This window comes from Enhydra lutris, unplaced genomic scaffold, assembly GCF_002288905.1.
Source record: "Enhydra lutris kenyoni isolate GAN:26980312 unplaced genomic scaffold, ASM228890v2 scaffoldscaffold21, whole genome shotgun sequence".
Lineage (NCBI taxonomy): Eukaryota > Metazoa > Chordata > Mammalia > Carnivora > Mustelidae > Enhydra > Enhydra lutris.
Window position 1 is genome coordinate 65,593,380 of NW_019154105.1, and position 19,056 is coordinate 65,612,435.

Consider the following 19,056-nt stretch of genomic DNA (forward strand, 5'->3'; position numbering starts at 1 on the left):
AAAAGCCTTTAAGCATAACTGTTGATACACTGTGCTGCTGTCCCCATGGCTGTGTGCACATGACCATAGACTAATGGGGTTAGGCCCCAGCTCTACAGCCCTGACACTGTCTGTGCTGGAGGGCGGGCTGTCAGGTGCCAGATGTGCTCATGGTTTTCCATGTAGCAGGGGGGGGGGGGGGCCGAGGGAGAGCAGGCAGGTGCGGGAGTGGGTGGGTGCCGCTGAGGCTCTCGGATCAGTGGTGGGTGGGGGCGGGTGTGGGGGTGTGTGGGCTCTGTGAGCTTGGGGGTGTCTTGGTGCCTCTCTGAACCCGTGAAAGAGCAGTTCGGACCACGGTGGCTGCCGTGAGTTTGACTCCCCTTCTCTCCTCCCTCAGGTCCAGGGCATGTCATTTATTGCGGCCGTGCTGATCTTGAACCTAGATACTGCAGATGCCTTCATTGCTTTTTCTAATCTTTTGAATAAACCCTGCCAGATGGCGTTTTTCCGAGTGGACCATGGCCTTGTGAGTATCCCCAGGATGTGTGTCTTATCACACAGTCAGGTTGCTGATCGTTCTGTCTTTTCAGAGGGAAAGGGAGTCTGTTTTCCAAACACATGGTTCAGAACCATTTGTATGTATTTCTTAACAATTCTTTCAGAAGTATTTCTGAACAAACACTTTTTCAAGGAGGGAGGAGGCGGAGGGCCGGCTGCTACCCGAGCATGCACGCCCTGTGTCCCAGCAGAAGCTCAGGGAGGCTGTCCACGTTTGGGTCCATCGTGGAGAGCATGGTATCACCCACCTCTGTGGCTGCTCACTGTCACCCTGGGGCTCTGCCTCATGAGGTGCGCCCCACACAAGACAGGGGACGTGGTTAGACACAGACCGGATGTAAGGAGCAGACAGGAGTTGCCCTGGGGCAGCCCCTCACGTGCTCCCAATGGTGGGTCTCCTACAGGACACCAATGAAGAACCAAGGCCCAGATAATGTGACCCATCCAGGTACATAGCTGGTGCATGGAAGAGCAGCGAGCCTAACCTATTCTGCTCCCTAAGCCCACGGGCTCCCTACACCCTGAGAGCCATCCACCCAGGGGCCCAGTGGCTGGATTTGCTGATTATTTGCTGATAATGGTCACCGGTACTACAGGATCTCGGGCATGTTTCTTCCCAAATGTCCTAAGGCCTCCAGAGTATGTCTTGCTCAGGTAGTACTTACATTTAAAAAAAAAAAAAAGTAGTATTTTAACACTGCTGTGAACATGGTGGCTGTTGAGGGGCTATGAATTGTCAGAGACCTTTTGGAAGACAGTTTGGTTTCAACGGTCAGTAGTGGTACTGGCACAGGTAGGTAACTTGGCTTGTGCAGATCAATCCTGAGGTCACAGGTGTGGACGAAGCATTATGCACAGAGGTGGTTGTTATGTAATTATTTATACTGTAATAACTTAAAAATATTTTTCATTGTGAAGATGTAAACATTTTAAAATGGGTGTTTCAGGGAGGCAGATGGTTACTTAAAATCCAGCAGTAGAAACAACGGGTGTTGGCGAGGTTGTGGAGAAAAGGGGAACCATCTTCCACTGCTGGTAGAAATGCAGGCTGGTGCAGCCACTCTGGAGAACAGTGTGGAGGTTCCTCAAGGTCCTGAAAGTAGAGCTGCCCTAGCACCCAGTAATTGCGCTACAGGGTATTTACCCTGAGAACGAGACGGCACTGACTCAGAAGACTGTGTGTGCGTGCTGGTGTTCACAGCGGCATTAGCTACAAGAGCCGAACTGTAGAAGCAGCCCACGTGTCCATCCACTGATGAACGGTTAAGGGAGGGTGTGTGTGTGACACGTACAGTGGAATATTACTTAGCCGTGAAAAGGAATGAAATCTTGCCATTTGCAACAACATGGATGAAGTTAGGGAGTATTGTGCGAGGTGAGATAAGTCAGTCAGAGGAAGACAGAGACCATATAATTTTTCTTATATGTGGACTTGAAAAAACAAATGATGAAAGGGAAAAAAGAGACAAATCAACAAACTCCTGATTCTGGAAAACAAGATGGTGTTTCCCCAGGGGAGGTGGGCCAGGGGCTGGGGGTTAGGAGCGCACTGAGCACCAAGTGATGAGTGGAACTGCTGAATCCCTCATGACATCGTACGTCTGAAAACAAGGTTATCGCTGCGTGCTAATATACTGCAGTTAAAATAAGAAAAAATAATGTTTGGGAGCATAGCTGATGCAGTCCTGAGGTTTGCAAAGCATCATATCCTGGAAAAGTATTTAAGATTAAAAAGCTGATTATTTTTTCAAAAGTGTCTGAAACAGACCACTTTCCGTAACAGCTACCATATTTAACAATAAAAGGAAGTGAACAGTATTAGTAGTACTTACAGACGACCTGTTTTGTTTCTGTACTACTTAAGTGTTCTATAGGCAACATCTACAGACTTCCAGAGTCAGGAAAGTACCTGCTGTATATAATAAAATGATCGCCATCTCCATATCTCCTATTGGTGAAGATAAGACCACCCCCCTTCTCTTTAGATGCCTATGATAAAAACTGAGCTTAGGCGTTTCTGTGTATATTTTTAAGGAGAGATCAGAGAATCACGGTGTGGAGCAGGGCCTTCTTGACAGTGGGGTCTCCCGGCAGTAGCACTGTGGACATAGGGGGCTGATAGCCACAGGGGAGGCCCGCAGTGCCCACTGCCTCTAACCCCCTGAACGCGAGTAGCACCGCCCAGTTAGCAGACCCATCAGAAACGTCCTCTGAGGTGGTCAGGTGTCCCCCTGAGGGGCGGAGTCCTCCCCACACCCCCACCGAGACCCCCTGGTTTATAGTATGTCCCTTCATTGGGTCGGAGAGTGGCTGGTTGCCCGCGTGTAGCCAGGGGTGGGTGGCCCAGAAGCGAGCCACCTCTCTGATGCACATCATGGCTAATCCCGCCCTCGCTGTTGGTCCCCTTCCATAAGTGCTCCCCCTCTCGGTGTGCTGTTGTCCCATAAACCCTCCAGGAGATGGAAAGTACATGCTGGGGACAAGGCTCTGACTGCTTGCTTACCCTTGACGTCTTCTCCCTTGGCTGCGTTAAAAGGGCTGCATTCTTGAGCCAGCCTCGTGTGCCTGTGCCCCACCCGTCAGTGTCGCACTCCCTCGGGAAGGGCCAGGGTTGTGCATGGGGGTGGGGGTGGAACGTGCTTTCTCAGGTTCTTCTTTCCTGGTTCTTGGAGAAGAGCCAGCCCACAAACACTCAGCCCTTGCTGAGGGGGTCAGGCACGGTTCCTCTCCCAGCCTTGCCACACTCCTGTGAGCCTCTGCTATCTTCCTTATAAGCTGCGGAAATAGGACGATGGAGCTGGTGATGCTGGTATGGGGAGCAGAGAAGGGGCTTTGGTAGAAAGTGCCTGAGCCCAGAGAGGGGTGCTGGTCAGGACACGTTAGCAACTACGGACGACGACGATTGTCCTGTCCTACAAGTATCCACGTGTGGCCTTTCTTCTGGAGAACGGAAACCTGTGCTGATAAATTGCTTTATTGGTCTGTCTCACATTATCTCCCCAGATGTTGACCTATTTTGCTGCATTTGAGGTATTCTTTGAAGAAAATTTGCCGAAATTATTTGCTCATTTCAAGAAAAACAACTTAACTCCAGACATCTACCTAATTGATTGGTAAGACTGAATTTTCTATGTGTTTTCTCCTCTCTCTGCCTCTTTTTCCACTGTCCTCACTGCCGGCTTTTTTCTGGGCTCAGCCAATCTCCGTCCTACGTCTTATCTTACCATCTTCCCCACTGCCCTGCGTCGGAGGTGCCTTCGGCTTTTCAAGCTCTGTGTCTGCCAGGTGCTGGGAGATCTGTTTGATTACTGTGACTCTAATTGTCCTTCTTCATTCCCTTGAGGAGAGAAATGGCATCTTGGACCTACTTGTTTTCAGAGTGCCATTTATCCGTGCACTAAGCAAGAGGTCACTAAGCACCCGGTCTGTGCGGGGCTCTCTGCTAGGGTCTTGTGACGCGCGGGGAGCAGGACACGGTGCCTGCCTGTCCAGAGCTCTGTCCCAAGGGAAGAGCTGCATCCACGGACAGCTGTATGGCATGTCATACGTGTTGTCTCTTAGGAAGGGAAGATGGACAGAGCTCTGGACCCCGGCTCAGGGGTCAGAGTATGCAGAGGGGATCCGCGAGTTTGAGCTGAGGCATGATGTAAGCACGTGGAGGCCTAGAATTGGCGGGCTGTAGTGGTCGGCCTAGGGATGCTGGAGCCTGTGGTGAGGGGGTGACAGGTCGTGTGGGACTTCGGTCCCATGCCAGGGAGCTTGGGCAGGATTGCAGGACCCAGAGGGAATGGTTGCAGGCTTCTGCTCGGGGTGCCAAGGGAGATGAGTTCTATCCAGAAGTGAGCTTTAGGTTCCATGGGAGCCCAGGGAGCCTGAGGGCAGGGACATGTGAAGGCCAAAAGACCAGGGCTTGAACTGAGGTGTGGGGAGCTGGTGGACGGGCGGGGGCTGGGAGGCCAAGGGAGATGAGAGCTGCAGGTCCCTGAGGGAGTTGTGGGTGTGTGAGGGAAGGCCGAGAATCATCTGCACTCCACCGTCTAGCTAGTGAGGGGCTCGTGGGCACCCCTGGCTGGGATCAGGTTTGGTGGCGTGCTTAAGGGACTTGGTTTTGGACACTGCTTTGGAGGTACCTGCTAGACATCTAAGTAGACATACACACGGGGGGCTCCAGAGAGTTCTGGGTGGAGTGGAGCAGCAGGCCAGGCCGATCTTCATGCAGAGGTGGATGTGGTCATCGGAGCAAGGGGTGGGATGTCACCCCTGAGAACACGGTGTTCGGGGGCAGGAGAGCAGACGGTGGCGGGAGGAGTGTGGTTCTGGAACCCTCAGACCTGGTCTGGCCTCTCTGCTACTTGTTTCGTGGCCTCAGGGAAGGGCATTAACCCTCTCTCCATACGTTTTTTCCTCTGTCACCTGCAGTGATGAACCTTGTTGGGCCTTAAGAGGTGATGCCCCCAGTGCCTGCCACCTGGCTCACAGAGGGACTCTACAGAAAAAAAGATGTCATTCGGCCAGAAGCCCCGTTTGGGCTTCTGCACAGTGCCGACTGTGACTTTGCATGGAGTAGGGGAGGGTCAGACCGCACCACAGTCTTTGCTTCTGCCTCACCCGTGTTAGGCCTCCAACTCCGATTCTTAGGTTTTTGGCCTAAAGCTGAGGGTGGAGAACACTGTCTGGAATGGCGTCTTACACACTCTTTCCCCAACTCACAAAAGGAAAGGGATTCTGTGTCGGGATCGGTGTGTGGCCGTATGTGCAGAAACTTCCTCTGCATACCTGACCGGAGCAAGTTTCAGACAATACCTAGCTCTTGCTTTGTGGTAAAGCATTCTGAAATTTCCTGTTCTGTTCTGTTTACTTAAAAACCACCGGTGGTCCTCCACTTGGATTGATTTCACAGTGCCGTCGTCTTGACTGGGTCGTGAGGGGCAGCACCGAGAGCACTGTCCTAGAGGACCGGCTCGTCTCTGTTCTCGTCTGGAGACAGTTTCCGTCCAGATGAGGGCAGAGGCCAAGGGCAGCTGCGTTTATTGACTCCAGTGCTGCTCACACAGGACCTCCTGTAAGCTCAGAGCAACCCCTTGGTGTGAACCCTGACACCTCCATCTCATAGATGGTGAGACTGAGGCTCGGGGAGGCCTCTAGTGGCTCTCCTGAGGTCACAGGGCTCACGTGGCCTGCCCACGGAGCCCTTCTGAGGGAGTAGGTGAGGCAGTGTAACCTGAGAGCTGCCTCCCAGAACTCGGGCTCCAAAGGTCGCGTCTGCACGCCAGTGGTGCTCCGGGGAGCCTGAACCTCGGACCAGACTTGTCCGTGATGGAAACTGATGCAGCGTACAGGGTGTCTACGGGACAAGGAAGCTCCAGGGTTCATGCATGGTGGGTCATGGCTGGTCCCCGATGCCTCGTGTACACTGCCCCCTGCGCTCTGGGGAGGCCTCTGCTTTCTGGAGTAAGGACCGAGGAGAACGTCATCTCCGTTTGCAGTAGCAGTGGGCGGCCAGCGAAAATGCCTTGGGCCCAGCCAAGCCCCGTGTTCCTGACATACTCCTTGCAGTTTAGGGACGAGCTGCATTGACTCAGGTTCTTGGTGGGGTGCTCCCGGGGAACGGCTCCGGCGGGGAGCAGGTCGGGTGGCAGGGAGGAAGCCAGGAAAGAGCCTGGAAGCCGACCACGTGGAATTTTGTCTTCACCGAGGAGCCAACTGCCCTGTCACACCCGAAGTCAGTGGCTGGGCCCGGTCAGACGCCAGAGCCCTGGCTTTCTTGCTGGGCTTCCCCGGCCTCCCCAAAGCTGTGTCCATACCCTCAGCAGGGCGCTGCCACAGAGGGGCCATGTGCCGGGAGACGAGGCAGATCTTGGCAGCCTCCGGATGAAGTCTCGTTCCTGCCCCCTGACCTGTCCGAGGGTCGACGGGCGCCCCTATGCCTTGGCTGGCTGAGTGTCCCGGGCGAGCTCCGTGGGCACAAAGATGACATTTCCTTTCTGGCTGCGCCATCCGTCCACCGGAGGCCGGCTGGGAATGGTCCCTGCTTCATTCCCAGGACGGTCCCCTGCCCCGTGGAGGATGACAGGGTGTGCTGTCAGTTCTTACCTAGCACAGTCAGAGATTCCGGCCTGATGTGCTCGTCCTTCTCCGCCTTGCGGCGCGAGCTTGGCTTCGTCACAGCACTGACCCGCTCCTGGGGCATCTCTGTTTCTTGCTGTCCCTGGTGTCCGGCCCCGTGGGTGGCTTTGAATCCTAGAGCAGGGCTCACGTCTACTCCCAAGGGGCCCGTGCCAGAACCCAGCCCGAGGCCCGCTGTGGGGCTTGTCCGTCTACATGCACTCGGGACACTGGCGCAGGAGCTCACGGTGCAGAGTCAGATTCACCTGCCGCTGCTGCCTTCCTGGAAAGAGGGGTCTTCCCTGGGGTGGCGTGTCACCCTTCTCTGCACGCCACAGACACATGAGGGCCAGAGCACGGGCTCGCCGGCAGCGTTGGTCTCCCTGCAGTTTCGGGTGCTCCGTCGGATGTCATGTCCTGTGGGAGGACCGACGCGCTCGCCGGACTCCTTGGACTCCTGCCCAATGCCGTGGACTGGCAGAATTGTCTGGAGGCATGAACGGATGTTGTAATTAACAGTCTGGGATTAGTAAAAGAATCCGGCAGGCTGTTCCCCGGCGTGAGTGGTGTTTGTCGAAGTGAGGTTGGAGGTCCTTGGGATCCCACCGCTTCGCTGAATCTCCACCTTGGAGGAGAGGTTCAGGGTGAGGTTGTTGGCACATTTCAGTTTCTGTTGCATCCTGTGCTCATTCCATTTGTGGGTTTTAATGTTGGGGTGACAGGTCCGTCTATGAGCTGCTCAGGAGCAGGGGCTTGTCCTGCCGAGCTCCCATGCACCTGGGCTAGTGGCTGGCATGCCCTGGGGCCCTTGTTTTTGCAGGGGGACAGGGAGGGTTGCCAGCCCCCTTGCAGGAAGGGCCTGCTCAGCTTGGCTGCACCTGGGGCCTACCCTGCAGTGCCAGGGCCCTGAGCCGTCCCTGCCACCTGCCGGCCCTGCTGTGGGCTGTGGCACGAGGGCCCAGTGAGAGGGAGCTCTGAGGGCATAGAGCGGGATCTGACTGCTTCCAGGCCTGGGGCAGGGGCTAGACTTGGGAACTGAGTTGGAACTGAGTCTTAAATAACTACCTCCCTGTCTTTTGTCTTTTTTTTTTTTTAAGGTTTTATTTGTTTCAAAGAACAAGTAAGCATGAGTTGGGAGAGGGGGCAGAGGGAGAAGCAGACTCCCCGCTGAGTAGGGAGCTGGATGTAGGACTCGATCCCAGGACCCCGAGATCATGACCTGAGCTGAAGGCAAACGCTTTGCCAACTGGGCCTCCCAGGTGCCCCGCTACCTCCCAGTCTTTGCACACATGCAGTTTGTGTTTGACATTTAATGTTTTCATAGCGCTTATAAAGTCTGATCATCTCATTTAGCAGCATCTGTTCTAATGGCTCATCTCAGTTTGTGGGGAACACGGGGAGCACCTGGTGAGGTTGGGGGCTCGGGGACACTTCCTAAACCAGCTCTGGGGGACAGAGGCTCGCAACCCTGGGAAAGTGGGGCATGGCTGGGGGTCGGTGGCATCAGGCCTCGAAGGTCCCATCCAAGAATCTGGCTGTGGCTTCTCTGCAGGGGGCCTTCCAGATGGCACCTGCACCCTAGGCTCAAACCTGCTTCCCACAGCTTCCCTGTGTTTGCATCTTCCTCGCTTATAAAGTGGAGATGAGCGTACGTGCTCGTGGAGTTGCAGTGGGGAGAAATGGGATAAACTGGGCAGGTGGCAGGAAGCCGTGCTCAGCATGGAGCCGGTGCTCCCCGCAGCCCTGTTACCTGCTCGGGGAGTGGACTGGGGAAGGGCTGGCTTCTGAGAGTGAGCCTTGGCCTCCATGGAGGCTTCGGGAGCCGTGGAGCCCCCTTCTCCCCCTGCCCGTACCCCATCACGTGCCTGCAAGCCAAGACCAGCAGTTAGAGCAGACATTGCTAGTCGGGATGTTTTCTGGAAGTTGGGGGCGCTTGGGGGGAAGAATCTGACCTGCTCCTCCCATAGACATCACGAGGGGAGCAGAGGCACACTAAGGTGTGTGTGATGCTTTCTATAAGCCCATGGCTGCTTCTTTAGTTCCGCAGTGTGGAAATAGAGTATTTTGCATTAGTTGAATGTGTACCTGAAGTGACCATTTTTGACATCCGGTGCAATAACGTGCAGTGGTCCGGGGAAGAGCGGCCTGGAACTCTGTCTTGCTGCCACAGGGAGAAGCCTGTAGCATCTTGGGCAGGCCTTGGGGCCCTGCTCCTCCCACACTCAACGGGCCGAGCAGGAGGCAGCCAAGTGCACTGGGCACGGTGAGAGCGAGCGCCTGAAGGGTTGGAAACAGGAAAGGACAGAGCTCTCTGGTTCCTGCTGCTCCCGCGGGAGCCGTCCCCATTCCCGTCCCCGGGGAGGAAGTACGCATTGGTGATCCAGTCAGCATTTGCCTCTCTCCCTCTCTGATCCTGGGATACGGCCTCTGTTCAGTACCATCCACACTGTCGCCAGCCCAGAGCCCTCCCTGATCTCCAGGTCACACACAAGTGATGAGTTCATGCAGCCACTTGGACGTCTGGCTCTCAGACAACAGGTCTTCGCACTCAACTCTGGACTTCTCTGTCCCAACCAGAGATACCACATGTCTTTACGTGACCACTCCATCCAACCTAGTGTCCCTGAAATCAGTCCACCACGGAATCCAGGGTCCCTCCCCTCTCCGGCCACCTCCACTGTGGCCTCCCTGCTCCGACCATGCCTGGGCTGTCGCAGTGGCCATCCAGGGAAACCTGTGTCTGCGAGGTGGGCAGGACCCCCCACTGGTTTTCCACCACATGTAGAATAAAACCTAGAGACCTGACAGCCTGTGAGGCCCGCCTTTGTGGGGCCCCGGTCTCCACGGTCACGTTTGTGTGTTCTGTCCTTCGCTTTTCTTGTCTTCAGCCTGGTGACCTCCTTGTTCGTCCTCGGCTGTGTCCCGTTCACTCCTGCCTTGGAGCTTGGGAACTCCTTGCTTCCTCCGTCTGGATGCCGTGCCAACCCCTTCTCTTGGCCTGCAGCCTCTTTTCGGGGCCTTAATGGAAATGCCACTTCACAGTGCTCCGTTCCTAGACTGTCCTGTTTAGAAGTGCGTGTGTGCACGTGCATGTGCTTGCACACCCAGGCTTGCAGGCCCTGCCTCCTACCCCTGCTCGTGGTCTGTCACCCTCTGACCTACCGTTCACATTGTCCCGGAGGGCAGGGACTCTGTCCCACCGCACAGCACTGGTAAGCCCATGGCAGTGAGCTTTCGCAGGTGGTTTTGGTGGGTAAACCGACCTGCGGGCCATCGGAGGGACTCCAGCCTGGGCAGTTGTCTCACAGAGAAGTGGTAGGTGCCTTGATGGCTGTGAGGGCCGAGCAGGGGTGTGTCACAGGCACAGACTGACACTCTTTTTTAATTTTAAAAAGCTCAGGACATCTAGAGTGATTTGTGGAGACACACATGTGAGTCTGAACCCAGGAGCTTCACGTCACAGACATTTTTTTTGTCCTTTCTCTCCCTTTTCTTTGCCTGTAGCTGGGTCTGTTTTCTGGGTTTGCAGGGCACTGGGTTGGCACATTCAGTTACGCGGCCAACTCTTGGTTTCGGCTCAGATCGTGATCTCAGGGTTGGGAGTTCGAGCCCCAAGCTGGGCGTAGAGATTACAAATAAATAAAAATAAACTTTTAAGAAAAATCCCTCAGATCCCTTGAACTGTGTTTTCTGGGCCAAATAGTGACATAAATGGTTTTCCATCTGTGAGATAACAAGCGGCTCGGGCCGAAGGCTTGTTGTGACTTGTAGAGATAAAGTGTCCTAACAGGGTCACAGCGGTGGGTCCCCCAACTCCTCAGAGCGGTCCTACATTTGGGGCCTGGGCTTTGGAATCAGGGTCACAGCCTGGCTCTGCCTCTTGTGGGTGGAACCCATTATGTCAAAGTGAGTTAGAGGAACTGCCTCCCACAGCTGCCCTGGCTCCTGGAAGTTGGGGGCATGCAGAGTGCATAGTAGGGCCCTAGTTGAAGCTCACTGTTGCCTTCATGATGTAGGGGCATTCTGTGATGCTCATCTCCCCATGTCATCATCTGAGCTGAATGGAATCTAAGTTGGCTTGCCTTCCTAAAGTCTCTTGCGTGGGTGGGGGTCTCAGCCTGCTGCTGTGATCAGTACGTGCCCTTGACTGCGTGACCCATTCCTCTGCGTCCCGGATGAAAGGCTGGGGCAGGGCACACTGCCCGGTGAGCATTCGGAGCTCACAGCAGGCAAGAAAGCCCGTGCGCTGGAGCCTCGTGAGCACATCGGCCTGGATGGCAGGGACTCTGGTAGCATCTCTTCTAGGAAGCTGGGGGTCCCGCTGTTGAAGGTAGGAGGACACTCAGCCCTGTAGTCGGGGTCTGACAGCTGAGGCCGGGTGCCTTCACACCTGTCTGTAGAGCTGGGGCCGGCCCTAGGCAGTGCTGGAACTGGACGGGTGATTTTCCAGGAGGGAGGGGGCTGTCCCCCGGCTGCTGAGAATCCCTGCTTCTCATGAACGGTGCCACCGGTGTGGAGGTGGTGAGAACCGCCAATGTCCAGGACTCCTGGAGCAGCTCTGCGGGGTGTCCGCCTATCTGCTTCCTCAGCAGAGATCTCCAGGTGCTGTGCTAGGTGCCAAGGGGGCAGGTGGGAGGGAATCAGACAGGGTCCCGGCTCTCGGGCCTCTCTTTGGGGAGGACTGAAGCAAACACGTGCTCTGAGAGGCATCAGGGTCGGGGGAGCATCTGGCTGGTCCTGGGGGTCAGCAGATGCCCGGGGATGGCACCCAGGCTGTGTCTCTGAGCCGAGAAAGGAGGATGGGGTCACAGAGAATCCGCTCGGCCTGTGTCCCAACCTGGCTTCTCTCGCTCTGCAGCACAGACATGTTCCAGATCAGAAACGCTTCAACCTGGTAGTGTAGTCGATCACCCAAGGTTGTGTTTGTTGGGTAGTGTGGATGGCGATTATCACGTTATTTTAAGATCATATCTGCATTTCACTTTTTCATCCGATCGTTTGCATTAAGTTCCATTTCTTACTTACATTCAGATTATTTTGAAAGTTTTTCTTTGTTCCTGTGCAGATCTCTAGTGGGAGAAAAGAATACAGTGTTTTTCAGAAGTGGGGAGTATGTGTGTACACGGATTATATTGTTGACTGTTACTGTTCACCTCAGACTCTGAGCTCTGTCCACCTTACTAACCTTGTGTCCAGTGCCTCCTACAGAGGAAGCACATAGTGAATTCTCGATAAATATTTGTCCCGTATGGATGTAATCAGAATCAGCGATTCAGAAACTGTACAGTGTTTGGGATTCTGCGTGAAAGCTGAGATGTTTTCTCATAACATTGGCCTTCAGAATGAACGCAGGCCTTGGGCCTTTCGCACCTGCCCGCCCCAGATCCCCAACCGTGTCTTAAGTAGGAAAGTGACCGTGTCAGGGAGCATTTTAGCGGATTTGATCTGAATTCAGAGCTGTTTCTTTCTGCCATCCAAAATCTGAAAAACTCAAAACTTTTTTCCCCCAGGATTTTTACCTTGTATAGTAAATCTTTGCCCCTGGACCTGGCCTGTCGTGTCTGGGACGTGTTCTGTCGTGACGGGGAAGGGTTTCTGTTCCGGACAGCCCTGGGCATCCTGAAGCTGTTTGAGGACATCCTGACCAAGATGGACTTCATTCACATAGCCCAGTTCCTGACGAGGCTGCCGGACGACCTGCCTGCAGAGGAGGTGTTCGCGTCCATAGCTACGATTCAGATGCAGAGTCGAAACAGGAAGTGGGCTCAGGTAAGCAGATCTTCTGTTCTCTTTTTTCCTGCAGGTAGCCTGGCTAAGCAGCCTCCCCGAGGAATTCGTTACTCCAGCTGCCTTCTGAGAAAATGGCCCTCTCTAAATAAAGTTCTTGGACTGGACCCAAGGAGCCTGGGTTTGAGGCTTGGCTCTGCTGCACAGGATCTGGGACAGTCCTTTGGTCCCTGAGAGTCTGTCAGATGGAGGGTGGATAACAGAAGCCTCCCTCCCATTCCGAGGGCGGTCTGGGGCCTGGGTGGTGGGATTGTCTCCCATCGCTAGTAAACAGGAGGTGGGTGGGGGACAGGAGGGCTGAGGGATGGTTCCCCTGGGACGGGTCACGCTGGCCCTCTGGTGGCTGAGTCAGGCGAGTCCAGCCTGGACCTCCTTCTGGATTTCTCTAGGCCCTTCTGGGTGTCCTGCCTAGCTAGGCCTTGGCCCCTGTGGGACTGGCCAGTGTTAGCTGGCTCCGAGTGCTGATAGCACCAGAAAGGAAAAATAAAGCCTTGCTTCTTGACGCTCTATCGGCTCCTAGCTTGTCCAAGCAACAGATCATGGTTGGAGACTATCTGTGGAGGTTCGTACTCTCCTGTGACCCTTTGTATTAGTGGGAGATTTTCAAATGCATACTAAAATAGAGTAAGTAGTTAACGGATCCTGTGCCCTTGTTAAATATGCAGGCGTTTTTACATTTCTAACGGTCTCAGCTGTCGGCACCTTTCTGGCTTGCTTGAACCAAGACCCAAATAAGGTTCACACCGTCGTTAGTTGAAAGATCTTTTTAGTGTCTTTTTAATACGTAGGTTACCCCACCTCTCTTTGTATCCCTCGACCTCTGTCAGCTGAAGAAATGAGCTTATGTGTCCCGCAGCGTCTCCCAGATTCTGGATCTTGCTGGGTATATCCTGGTGGTGGTGTTCAGCCCGACCCTCAAAGCTGAATTTCCCATGAAGTGACTGTTAGAGCTAAAGGTTACTTCACGGGCAACCAGGCTGTCTGCCTTTGTTTTTATAGCAGTAATAGTTTTATTGAGATGTAATTCACATACCATAAAATTCACCCCTTTGAAAGTGTACAGTTCTGCGCATTTATTAACTGGAGCATTTACTAACCACCTGGGTCCTTCATCCTGGCCCTTGAGCTGGTCCTTCCTGGCCTTCCTGGTCTGTTACGTGATGCTCTCTTTGGCTGGCAGACTCCCTCCCTGTGTGTGTTTTTCGGGAAGAAGCATGGCTGCAGTGTGGACCTGGGGTAATACTGGGGGCCGGTGGGGGGAAGGGGAGGGCACTGTTTTGTGCTTGGGTGATAGGATTTACGTTTCTGAAGTATTGTTAAATACATTCTATTGATAAAAAGGAATGGCGTCTGACACACACTACAGCTTGTGTGACCCTTAAGAATGTCTCTTGAAGGGACAAAGCCAGACACTAAGGACGGCACACTCTGTGATTCTGCTTATAGGCAAGTCCAGAACAGGGTCCCCTGTGGAGACAGGAAGTCAGTGACTGGGCGCCCGGCAGTGGGCAGGAGTAGCTGGAGGATACAGGGTTCCCTGACACAGACCGTGGTAGTATCGCACACATCCACAGATACACTAAAAACCCTTGAACTGTACACTCTAAAGGGACAAATTATATGGTTAAGGAATCATATCTCAGGAAAACTTAGAGAATGCCCTCAGCTCATGCACGAGCAGGACTGGCTGTGTGATTATCCGGGATCTGCCAAGAGGGAAAAAGAGACTTTTTCTGGTTAGGACGTCAGTGGACAGTGCACAGTGGAAATCTGCAACCACTGTTCAGAATTACTGAGAGTTTCAGGAAGGGGACTGCAGACCGTCCAGCTATGTAGGCCCCTCTGATTGGGGACCCAATGTGATGGCCGGTGTGGGAGGGCACACTGTGGTCTCTGTGGCTCACTGGCTGGCGGGCTTTCTCAGGTCCCTGTGGGAAGCCCAGGTCTTTCCTGATGGTCTTTGTCCCACACGTAGCTTGATTTGGCCTGACTTCGCACCCCACCTGCCCCACGCGGCCCCCATGCAGGCATGCAGAGGGCAGGGGTAAACCCGCATCTGTTGTTTCCCTTTTTGTGTTGTAGAGACAAAGTAAAAAGGTTTGCTCAAAACTAGGTCAGTTGTTGTGTGATACTAGGGTATTTTCTAATCATGGGATCACGATGGGAGTCCGCCTGATGGGGAACTCGGGAGGCATCGTCGAGTTCGTATGGTGCTAGGCTCCACGGGAACTGCGGTCTGTGCGTATCCTCTCACACGCTCCACGTTAGGCCCCGGAGGGCTCACAAGCACATGTACGTGTCTGTCTGCTCAGCGGTCCTGGCGACTTAGAGGTAGAGGGAGGCTTTTTTCTGTGCAGGTCATTGGAAACCTACATAAAGTGTTTCTGCTTAGCTCCTCGCCATTTGTAACTCCGCTCAAGTGACATAGTGCCTGACCCATCGATTAGGCCCCGGTTTTGAATTCCCACCAGTCTAGGTCTGAATGGGTGCAGGCTGTTTGAATGGCCGCTCCTTTGAGTGTCTGTGCCCAACCATGGGGGTCTGACCTTCCTGAGCTGCTTGTTTGTCCTTATAGCTGCTGTGCGGGAGATCCCCGGAGACGTGCCCCACTCGGGCGGCCAGTAAATGGGGCCTCTGTTAGCCCTGCAGCTGGTACTACGCGGTCAGAATGGAAAGTGGTGTCTCTGAAAATGAAGGTGTTAACCAGGAGCTAGGAGAGCACGGAGTTGGGAGCTCAGTCACTTTGGGAAAGCCCGGGAGAGCGTGAGAGCCCAGGCGTGTTTGTTAGTGTTCAGGAGCAGAGAGCCTGGCTTGGGGGTGGAGCACGCCAGGGCCAGAGCCAGATGGTGGAAGGAGAGCCCCGTAACTGGGTCCTGACAGTACTGTGGCTGCTGGGACGTGGTTGTAGGATGTTAGCCCAGAGATGGCACGGTTGCAGTCCACATGAGTAGGAGGGCTGTGGTGCGGGCATAGGGGGTGGAATGGAGGAGCGGCGGAAGTTGGGGGCCAGAGCCTCCTGCACCCAGGAGGCTGCACAGCCTGTCACTATGCTTGGCAGGACCTGTGTTCAGTGTGTTCGCAGATCACCCACGGACGTCTCCTCTGTGATTCCCAGGTGCTGACCGCCTTACAGAAGGACAGCCGCGACACAGAGAAAGGCAGCCCATCTCTCAGACACTGAGCTCTCGGCGCTGGAGCAGATCTCCAGGTGGTGCCTGCGTTTCTGATGGACACATTGACAGCCAAGACGAACAGGCTCTTTGCACGTTTGATCCTAACCCTGGAGTTGGCCTTAAAACAAAACAACTTTTAAAGAATTCAGCCAAGGCTTAGCCTTAAGCAGCTCAGTGGGGCGATGAGCCAGTGTTGACCGCGGCCAACGCTGCATATTCTGCATGGTGTAAAAATGAGATGGTGGCTAACCCCCCCTCCCCCGATTTCACAAAAGTTAAATTGTCATGCTCTTATGTCAACTAATGGAAAATACATTACAGTCTTCCTTAGCCAAAGTGCGGGAGAAATGTACGTAGGTGGCCTCGGAGGCGTTCCTGGCTACTGACCTACTTGAGCGAGGAAGGAGTTGTGGAGCTAGTTAACCGAGAGTCCCGTTCCAGGGCTGGAGGGCCTGCTTTTAAAGCCCACCTACCAAAGACAGCAGGAAAGGAAAGCAGGCTCTCACAGGTGGTCACCCAGCGTGCCTGTGGGCAACCTGGGATTTGACCTTTCAGGTTGGCCTTTCTCCACTGTCACCTTGACAGAATCACAGCATGAGGGCTGAAAAGGGCCACTTGGGTTCTGGGGAACCCCTGCTCTCCCCCGCAAGATTGTTCCCTCCATCTGAGCAGGAAGGGCTGCTCACCCAGGAGGCCCGAGACCGCCTTCGGCCCCACACCTCCTGTGTTCAGAGGCCGGGCTGGCGGGGGCAGCCTGCGCCCTTGCTCCCCCAGAACGCTGTTCTTCCCTGTGTCCCCCGAGCAGCAGGATCATCCCGAGTACCAGTGCTTCCCTCCTTGTGCGTCTGGCTGAAAGCTACAGCGTTGTGAGGGCTGAGGCACGGACCCACGCAGATGGCCTTGCAGGGGCTCCCAGTGTTTGTCCCATCGGCCTCTCCCCACATAGGTGGTCCCCCCCCCAACCAAGTTCATCAGCAACTTTCCCACTGGAACCCCTCCTTAACTAAGAATTTTGTTAAAAGCGCTTTGGTCATGGTCATGCACATTCGAAGACGGGAATGGTTTTCACACAGAAGAACCCAGAGGACAGGCAGGTCTGTGGAGACAGGTCCTCGCGCGTACCTGGCTGCGTGCTGGTGTCCATGAGGGCTTGAGAGACTGGGTCCGAGGGCTCCGCTGCCCCCTCAGCCACACTCCGGCCGTTTGCCCTTGGTGCGGCCCTGGGGAGCGCCCTGGGCTCCGAGAGCAGGCTTGCCACGAGGCAGCCTGGCTCTCCAGGGCCTTTTCTGTCTGCCGTGTTCACGGCCAGCATGGGCAGGAGCAGGGGCAGGGGGCCGCACCATGGCCATGGGTCCCGTTTCCTGGAGCAGTTGCCTTCATCCCCTGTCTTCTTAACTGAAGTCTCCAGGGAGGTTGCGGAGCGTCTCGGACCCACTCTCTGCCTCAGCCTGGAAGTGCTGGCCTGGCTGTCCTCTCGGGGGAAGCGTCCCGTCTTCACTGAGGGCTCACACTTCAGACGTAGCCCACCGTCCACCATGCTGCTGATTGTCACCTTGCCGGCCCCGGGCCTCCGCCCACACAGGCCGAGTGTCGCTCCTGGATGTGAGCTTTCTGTTCTGAAAGGTGTATATATTTTCTTACTGTACATACAGATGTTCCTCGGTCGGGACAGGAAGCACCGCCGCTGCAGGGCGTGCTTGCCGCTCGTCTGCGCCTTCAGACCCAGCCCTCAACCTCCTCCGTGGGACAGGCTGACGTCCGTCTCTCGGGACTCACGGCACCACATAGGCATTACGTTTTTAAACGGGTTCCGAGCCGATGCAGAATACTTAACCAAATCTCTAGCTCACAGAGGTTTCTGTGGCCCATTCGGGGGCTGCCTGGGGCCTGCCCCAGAGGCCGGGAGCTCGGGCTGTGTGGCCCATCTGTGGGGTCAGGCTGCTCTGTCGGATGCCATCGTTTAGGAAAACGGGGAGCCCCCCCCGGAAGGCTGCACCCCCTGCGCGTCTGCACTTTCCCGGCCCAGCTGCCGGCTGTCCAGATCTGAAACTTGGGGTTTGGCCCCTTGTGCGTCTGGCCCTTTAGAGTCGAAAGCCGTGTCCCCACCTATCCCTGAAAGCCCATCTAGAAGCAATGTTCACTTTCAAAGGTACTTTTTAACCGCTCAGTTTTTGACTATTTTAACAGTTTGCTGATAGAAACGTCCTGATAATACTTGCTACCATGTTTTAACTGCTTGTACAGTTAACCTTTAATTTTATTTAGTAAAGTCTATCAAATTAAGACTTTTTGAATTGTAAATAATGTGGTTTTATTAAATAAAAGTCATGTAAAATTGTTACTTACGTTCACTGTAGTTTGGTTTCCAATTGAAGTTCTCACCTTCAAGTGTGGAACAATTCGACTTCGAACATCGTGTTATTTTTTCTTAAAGATTTTATCTGAGAGAACACAGGGAACGGCAGAAGGCGAGGAAGAAGCAGGCTCCCCGCTGAGCAGGGCACCCAACACGGGGACACCGGGCTTGATTCCAGGACCTTGAGACCATGACCTGAGCCGAAGGCGGACGCCCCGCCTTCGCCACCCGGGCGCCCCGAGCATCCCATTATTTTAGAACCCGCTTACTATATTCGGTTACGTTAAAAAGGTGGTGGTTGTGTTAATTCGGTGCAGGGATTTGGGAGCTGAGTGTGTCCCTTGCACATCGAAGGGGGACCACTGACTCGCTGACCCCTTCCCTGCCCCCGATCCCAGCTCTCGAGGTGAGTGCCCGCTCCCCCTGCACCTGGTGGGCCACAGGCTGCCTGCAGTGCCCCATCCAGCCTGCGGGTGACCAGGGGCACCTCTGTACCCAGCTCCGGGGCAGACGTCAGTCTGGCTGTCTCAGCTCGGTGGCAGTGAGCACAACCGGGTCTGAGAGGTCACTTGGCGCCAGTCGGAGCCAGTGCTCGTGTGCACTTGTGTGTCACCCATGCTCGTGCCAGCCGTTCAGCCAAGTGCGGTAGGCCCGGCCAGGAGGTGGGGGCCCTCAGGGCTGCTCCCTCTCTTGTCCCCTGGTCCCCCGGGAGAAGTGGACAGTGCTGCCCTCCTGTGTCATCGAGGCTGGAGGTCTGCACTGGGCCACTCAGTACTGTTGAGCCCGTGACTGGTCTCCCCGCTTCTCTCCCCCAGAGACTGTGCAGCTCCGCTCTGGGCATTTAGCTCCCAGCATGAGGCTTCTGTCTGTCTCACCAGGGATTCCGAGGCTGCTCTCCAGCTGGCACTGGCCGGGAGGTGCTATGGCTGCTATGGCTGGCAAGGGTGGCCGTGCTGGACAGCGGTCGCGTCCCGGGGCTCGCTGCCTACTGCACCCACAGCAGGCCCCAGGCTGAGTTCTGTGAATGGCCTCATTTCTCTCCACAGCAACTCCGTCACTGTCTCCATTCCAAAGGTGTGACGCAGAAAGCGGATCTGC

The 19,056-nt window shown here is 55.0% G+C and overlaps 1 protein-coding gene across 6 annotated transcripts in view; it reads left to right on the plus strand.

Moving 5' to 3' along the window:
* Positions 1-17,943, plus strand: part of LOC111149332 (TBC1 domain family member 14) — a 102,591-nt gene extending 84,648 nt beyond the window's left edge. For 4 of the 6 annotated variants that reach the window (XM_022506328.1, XM_022506327.1, XM_022506324.1 and 1 more), the window contains 4 exons: positions 377-505; positions 3,541-3,650; positions 12,153-12,411; positions 15,545-17,943. In XM_022506328.1, coding sequence (XP_022362036.1) covers positions 377-505; positions 3,541-3,650; positions 12,153-12,411; positions 15,545-15,610 — 564 coding nt within the window. In that variant the 3' untranslated portion in view covers positions 15,611-17,943. Of the gene's footprint in view, positions 1-376; positions 506-3,540; positions 3,651-12,152; positions 12,412-12,445; positions 12,992-15,544 lie in introns of all 6 variants that reach the window. The other 2 variants (XM_022506329.1, XR_002640757.1) reach the window with 2 other exon arrangements.
* Positions 17,944-19,056: the final 1,113 nt, after the last annotated feature.